The sequence below is a fragment of the Patella vulgata genome, chromosome 8 (genome assembly GCF_932274485.2).
Source record: "Patella vulgata chromosome 8, xgPatVulg1.2, whole genome shotgun sequence".
In the NCBI taxonomy this organism is placed as follows: domain Eukaryota; kingdom Metazoa; phylum Mollusca; class Gastropoda; family Patellidae; genus Patella; species Patella vulgata.
The window spans coordinates 35833416-35841300 of record NC_065886.2 but is presented as its reverse complement, the minus strand read 5'-3'; the positions used below and the strand labels follow the sequence as shown (position 1 = coordinate 35841300).

Below are 7885 nucleotides of genomic sequence, written 5' to 3'. Positions count from 1 at the left end.
GTATCATACGGCCTGCCATTAAGTCAACTAGCGTGGTTTCGAATCCCCGGTTGTACGTGACAAGGAGTAGGGTCGCCTGTCCAACCTCGTGGGTTTTCTCCGGGTCCTCCGGTTTCCTCCCACTGCTAAAGAAACCTACGCGCAAGCGAATTATTGAAATAAAATTAAACCATATGTTAGTCCTGAAATGACCTAGTTTGTGTCGAGTGGACGTTAAACCCTATTTCCCTCCCTCTCTCTCTTTTATAGTACAAAATCATTCTACGTTTGCGATATATAAGTGAAAAAGACTGCCTTATTGTTCAATTGGGATAGAATGTTTCTATTATTTATTATAGATAAACCAAGTATAAGATTACCTCCACACCCAGAACAACTAGTGGGTGGTACATTATTACTGGGGATAACTTGTAACGCTACATCTACAACCAAACCAGGCGATCATAATTTACCTATGATATATAGATGGTTTAAACATGGTATATATTATGATAATGGTAGAATACTACAAAATAGAGATGTTGATGTAACTGATATACGAGATGATATAATCTGTATAGCTACAGATGATCCGGATTGTAAATCTACTTTGAAAGAATTAACAGTTGGTTCTAGATTAAACACAGGTAGGTTACTTTCTATTTCCTATAGATATTTTGAGTCTAGCTGTGTTGTAGTTCAGGGCTTTTATGTATACGGTTTGGTCAACATGGCATAATGTGTGTCTCATTTCGAGACGAAATGCCGGTAATAACTACAACAGTACTGGTAGGGTGCTCCAGGCAGTCACAAGTTGAACTCACCACAGTGAATGATAATAAACTATAACACATACTTATAGAAAACAGCTACTATTTATTTTGGGCGACGTTTCGAAGGAGCGACATCGTTTGGTTTAGTAGATTTATATATACCAAGCAGTGGGGTTAGGAGAGATTAGGATACCCGTTTTATACTTCTTTTGTTTTCACGGGGTTCTCTTCATTGTTACTATCTAGCTTTCTGTCATTATCCACGCGGAGCCACGGTGGCTAAGTGGTTAAGATGCTGGCTCAATATCCTGGAGGTCGCATGTTCGATCATTGGCCGAGAAAGTTCATCGGGATTTTCCGGCGTGGTTTTCCCTTGTCAGTGGTGCAAGACGGAGGACCTGACAAGGACAGCTGTCTAGTCTTTCGGTTGGGACGAAAAACCGAGGTCCTATGTATACACTGGCGTGCATTTAAAAGACCCCCGTGGCATTTAAAAGACCCCCGTGGCAGTTTGAATTTGATATAAGAGTAGGTCATAGTGTCGCTGTCCGTTTTCAGTAGAACGTTAAACCCCATTTCATTTCATTTCAGATTATGTGCTTGTAATTCCCGCTTGTCGTTTGATTTTTAAATAGTTTTAACTTGTTAAATACAGCATGACGATAAATTTTATAGAGACTAGGTTAAGGTTTATCATATATTGGAGTATAGTTGTCGATATATTTTTAAGATATTTTTTTATGGTGGGGCGCCTAGTATTAGTCCCGGACTAACAGGTCATGTATTTGATTAATCATATTTACACAATCTTACTGGCATGGTCATTTTGTGGCTTATAAAGTTATAAATTTATATATTTGTTTGTATATTTTAATGTGGGTTAATTTTGAAGACACATATTACCATGGTTTCTAGACATTACTCGGACAGACGTCATCGTGTACACATTGTACTGATTGTCTCCTCACAATCCGAAAATAAACCCGAATGTCTCGTTTTTCAATCGTTTTATTTTTGTATTTATTTAAATAATATCTATTGTCTTATACCCATTGTCTTCTCAGAATAACACAGGATGTCTCGTTTATTAATGTTTTTGTTTTTCTTTTATCAGTTATTGGGGACAGAAGATGTAATGATGTTCTGGGTTTCTCAAATAATTTTATTCTACAACCAGAATGTGAGTAGACAATTTTAAACTTTTTTATTTCTGTCTTGAATTTTATTCCATTTACTATAATCTGTTATCCTAGATCTACATGGTGAGTAATCTATTGAATATCAAATTACTAAATAATTTCACAAATTTAATTACTCAGTAGGTTTGATCGAAATTGTCCAACTTTAAATATTAGTAATGTAAAAGGTTCGAATGATTATACAACAGATACTAATTTTATCGTGATGAACACTACCCAACTAGTCCAGGCATTTTAACTCAATTCCGCATCATCCCGTTCAGTTGATGCAATAGAAATGATGATCACACTGTTTATGGTCGGTCTAGATGTATATTATCACCAAAGCAAACGTCCCATTCCAAAATCCGTGTCCGAATAGGTCAAATTGGACAAAACCCAAAATGACCACCAGTTTTGGCTGAAAATGCAATTTTTGTCATCCAGTTAGCGTATACGTAATATGATCGAGTTTGGTATTAAAATATATCCTTTTGGGGTATCTGAATCTATACAAATTTTGGTGATTAGTTACACCGCGGAGTCAATATTGAGAAATGATTCCAGATGAAATAATTCTCATTTTGGTCACCAACCTCGAACACTAAGCCCAAATGACCAAACTTATTAAAACACACAGCGAATTTAATTCACAAAATGATTCAAATGATGGGACACAGATTTGTCCAGATATGCAGTGAACTATTTGATAATGGAGTGCCCACTGTAATTCCGAAAAAAAATGGAGAGATAACTGGTATTGGAGGCCGACAATACGATACCTGGCCTTGACTACGTTCCATAATAGGCTGAGCTAAGCAGAAATAACAATTTCAGTGGCAGGGAATTTAGGACAGAATAAAAGTTGGTGTACAGTTTCATTACATAAATATCTTGACTAAGTTCGACAATGAGAATTTTTGCTTAGGTTACTCAAAGTGGTGAACAATTTCATTATAAAATTGTTAGCTGTGCAAGTAATTATAATTAGATTAATGTTAACTATCATTGTTACGGGTTCTACTGTTTAGTGCTGTAACAGCGGTCGGCGATTTTATCTGCTGTAATGGACCGTCTACTAATCTTTCCTTCAGACCATGTAAAGACAACGGTTCGCAAAAATAAACTTTGTCTACACGAGCCATCTAGACATCGATACCGGCTCCTCTACTTTAATAGCTTTACAACATTGTGCAATATTAGTTAAATTTCGACATTCCACATTGTATTTTTCACAGAGCTCCAAATCACGACCATAAGTTTCTCAGCTTAACCGCCTTATTAAAGACCCCAATACCCGTTTTTTTGGGAATGATGGTGAGTTTTTCATTGTGAAATGATTTCAATGAATATCTGACAAACAAGCGATACTGTATCCATCTGTCTCATTATATGAATCATTGTGTGCTTCAATAGGCATAACCAACTTCCGCGGTGAACTGAGAGTGGCCCCAGTCGTCATACACGCTACGCTTCTATCGCAGTGAGCTGGGAGGGATTCCAAATGAAATTTAGTTGATAAAGGGTGAATGTCATTGTATTAGGCCTAAGGTAGGATTTATTTTCAATCCCTAATCTAAAACCTAAATCCCTAATTGGAGTTCCTCCTATATTGACACAGGGCAATCACTTAATCACCAACATATTTACAAAAATGGATCCAGCTACCTCGAAAACATATATTTTGGCACCAAACTTGATCCTTATGTAAAATTCGAATTTTTGCACCAGAATGACCCCCAAGAGTAACCCATTTGGACACGGATTTCTAAGTAGGATTATTTTCTGGGTGATTAAATACAGACCAGAAAGGTGGTCGGCATTTCTATTGCAGCATCTGCCCGCACTTATACTATCTTGTCTGGACTAAACCCCGCCAATAAAACCCGACATCCACTGTTGATATTATCAATGAGTATCTTGGAGAATATTGTGTGGATGTTCAGAATAAAGTAGGAAATCTGACACGATGTAGTAACTTTAATGGTTTGTATACACATCCAGTGGCTAATAATAGTATAATTTAATGCATGTAATTGTTTAATGTTTAACTTTAATTTACGTTTACAATAGTGACAGACCCTGATTGTTGTCCACCAGCAGAAAGCTCAATGTCAAGTGATGACGTCGCTCTAGTGGACGTTGGTGAAAGGGTAATATTACTAAGGGAGATAACTGGGTATCCTAGACCTTCAATTGAAATGGAATCGATGATATTACCAGTAGGGATTAACCGTCATTATCGATATATTAATTATACTCTGATTAATACAGCTAAACAACACCATTATAATCTTAGTCTTTCTGTATATGTTGTTACCAAAGATTACATTGGTAAATACTGTATTTACTTAAAGAACAAGTATGGAGTCGTGCAGGTTTGCCACATACTAATGCAGGGTTCGTATTTATTATTGTACTATATTACAGAGTTATTCCATATTAACTTAATTCGCGATTATAAATTAGCAGTGGGGGGGGGGGGGCGAAAGAGCAGACAACCTCACTTTGCGTCATTTTCATATGTAGGATCGAAACCACGACACTTGACCTAAAGTGAAACCTTATGATCTAAGGCGCATGGATTATCCATTTCGCCCGAAAATGGCACTGCCCTTGCATTTAAGCAATGGGAGAAAGATCAAAATATATGTCACTTGAAGACACTGTAGACCTAACATAACCCACCAACAAACTATAAAGTATAAAAAATAACATGGGAAGTGTACCATTTGAATCTGTGAAGAGAACTATACCATATATCGCATCATATACCGTTTAACTCCCCTAAACCCACACAGAGCAATAATCACATAAACTCGACGCTCAAGACAAAAGTTCTTAGAATAAAAGGATATCTTTTCCCGGTTTAGCAAATGTTTTTAAACAAAAGGTTACTTTTTTTTTATTACAGCTACCAATGATGTAATTAATAGTTCTACTGGAATTGTTATTATCATTTCTGTTATTGGACCATTTCTATTAATAACTGTCTTTATAATTGGTTTAGTTTTTGTCAAGAAATGTTTTAATAGTAAGTTATATATATTTTCATATTGCGATACATTGATCCAACGTTTAATCATAATTTTATATAGCAAAGTTTCATTTATACATGAAGTCCGACAACACTTTACTTTGCAAACAGGTGATCTGCATTTAAGACCATTAATTGACATACAATGTAATCAAATAAAATGCGGTTTAACGTCCTACTGTTTTCATCTACTGAGCTAATCAAGGCGAGCATACACCACGCATTGTTCTATGGGGTAAACTTTGTCCCTTACCAGGCCCTCCGTCCCACGCCACTAAAACGGCGAGACCGCGCCGGAAAATTCTGATTAAATTTCTCAGCCAGGGCACGGATCGAACACGGGAACTCCAGGTTAGCGAGCCGACGTCCTACTCACTGAGACCACTAGTGTCACCCCAAGTTTAATTCACCCTGGAGTTACTACCACTTTCCACGATTGACAATTACTTACCTTAATAATCGCCTGGCAAATATTGATATAATTCAAACTTTTTACAGGTATGGCTCCCAATACAAGAACCAATCCTCTTGAACATCATTATGAACAAGTTACCATGCAACAATTTTCTACAGATCTTACTACACTAAATGTGCCTTCTAATAGAACACTTTTACATGACAGGGAATCTGTAATCACTTCTTCAACGCAAGTATTTCCCGAATATATACGACCTGTTTCATTGATTGTCAACGGACTACCGCATTATGACCAGCAAGAAAATTTACTTCATGGGGTCGAAGATAATAGTGATAATGAAGATTCTGGTGATGATAGTGTTAATGATACGAATTCAGCTTCCCTGTGTATGAACTCTCCCTCATCAGTACCAAATGTTTATGAAAAGCTCAATAAAAATACCCGAATCAGACAAATAAATCTGTACAAAAAACTTAAATGGTAAACTTCAAAATTCATCTCTAATGCATCCAGAACATCACCATATACAAGACGTATTAGAGAACTGATGAACTATCAGAAATTGAACGGACATAATGAAGGCAATTAACAGGACAGCCTTTCGAAATATTCTTCGTTAAACATCCAACATTAATATATTACTTAAAGCGGAATTAGGTATGATTGATAAAGCGACGACAGTTCTCGCTATAATCGTTATAATAGCTAAAAAAAATACAATGCAAACGGAATGTTACAAAATGCTTCACTCTGAATCTCACTATCGGCGATACGCGTGTAATCTAGCCGCGATTGTAATTTCTACCGTTGTTACGTTAATAAACATCCACGATTATCCACTTTTACGGTAACCGCATCAACAGCCAAACGCATTTAAATATATTTAATATCGAGAATTGATTATGATCTTGGCAGGTTAATTAATATCTAATTAAAGATACATTATGGGAGATTAGATAAAGATCTGGCAGTTCTCACTATAATAGTTTAAACCTAGATAATGTAAGGGGGATTTGCTGAAAATTTCAGTCAAATTGATCCACTCTGAACCGAGTATTTAGCGATTGAAATTTGGGCCTAGCCTCGGTCATCATTACTAAAGTCGGTACGATAACAAACATAGTCTCGATTATCCAATTTTTGAATTAATCAGAAGCAGCCGACCGAGTTCGAATCCAGTAAAAATCGCAGCCTAGCGATGCCACCGTGAGTTGATTATGGTCTGGATAAGTTAATTCATGTCTAATAATTTAGATAACATTTTAGGCTCAAAGAATGACCTGCAATTGGCAGATTTAGCTCTTGCATATATGTTTAATAATTTATATAATATTTATGGTCAAAATAAAGAGCTGTCATAGGTAGATTTAGCTCTTTCATAATGCCAGTTTAATGTAAATATCTTTTTTGTACAGATTTAATTCGATGCTTTTGTTAAAGTTTATTCTATTATATCCTTATATTTTAAGACAACGTTGTGGAATCGATAATTGCTTTATATGCTTCTCGGATTATCAAGTTGTTTGGGAAGGTGGGTTAAGATGATTTTTTTTAAATAATTCTAGTTATAATGTAGGTGTTATTTTATGCTTTGATTTAATTTTTAATTACATTTTGTATAATATATAATTACGTATTTTCTTATTTCTATATTATAGTAGATTTGTTTTCAGTCAATCAATTAAAGATTGTACTCACCAGTTTGGTTAATTTACTATGTTTTCTAATTTGTTGTTTACTGGCTTACAGCCATCTAGATCGCCGTTTTCTATAGTAGATTGACTGAATCACACAATAAGGCTTTAAAAGTCATGTCATTTTAGAGATATGCATCTACCACAGCGAGTTAGATCATGATAGCTATAGCGCAGTAAACGCTTGGTCAAAATTTATTAAATAGGCTTTACAGGTTAGATCTGCTATTATTCCCAACATAAGTATTTTTAGAGAGTGGCGTCATTATGTTCTTAAATATGACAATGAATCTGACCATGTACTCAACATGAACTTGCGATTTAATGTATGCCAAATATCAGTGTCTGCGTACTTTAACATGGGATATCTTTACCGAGAAGTTCTGAGGATATGTACTGCTGCCAACTTTCCAAAGAAATATAGGCACTTTTAGCCAAATTGAGAATATAAACCATATTTCAGCAAAAAGCTTAGGGAACTGGGATGACGCAGTAAGTAAGACATGGGATTGCTACCCTAGAGGTCCCGTGTTCGAGCCCGGTGTTGGCCGAGAAATATCATCGGGATTTCCCGGTGTGGTTCCACCATGTCAGTGTTGTAGGACGGAGGGGACCTGACAGGGACGGCCTATAGTCGTTCAGATGGGACCCGTGTACACATTGGCGAGCACAAGAACCCCTGACGGTTGGAGATCGTATGCCGCTCTTCATTACGCAAGTTGGTGTAGAGCAGTAGGACATTAAACACTATTTCATTTCATTTGCAAAATCGAAGGCGGAGTACACAAATACGGTGAAAAATTGAC

The 7885-nt window shown here is 36.3% G+C and overlaps 1 protein-coding gene across 1 annotated transcript; it reads left to right on the top strand.

Annotated features, from left to right (window-relative positions):
* The first annotated feature begins 432 nt into the window (after positions 1 to 432).
* Positions 433 to 6921, top strand: LOC130014107 (uncharacterized). Its single transcript, XM_056102994.1, has 5 exons — positions 433 to 626; positions 1867 to 1932; positions 4004 to 4330; positions 4845 to 4964; positions 5466 to 6921. The coding sequence occupies exons 1-5, from the start codon at positions 455 to 457 to the stop codon at positions 5867 to 5869; spliced, it is 1089 nt and encodes a 362-aa protein (XP_055958969.1). The 5' UTR covers positions 433 to 454; the 3' UTR covers positions 5870 to 6921.
* The last annotated feature ends 964 nt before the right edge of the window (positions 6922 to 7885 follow it).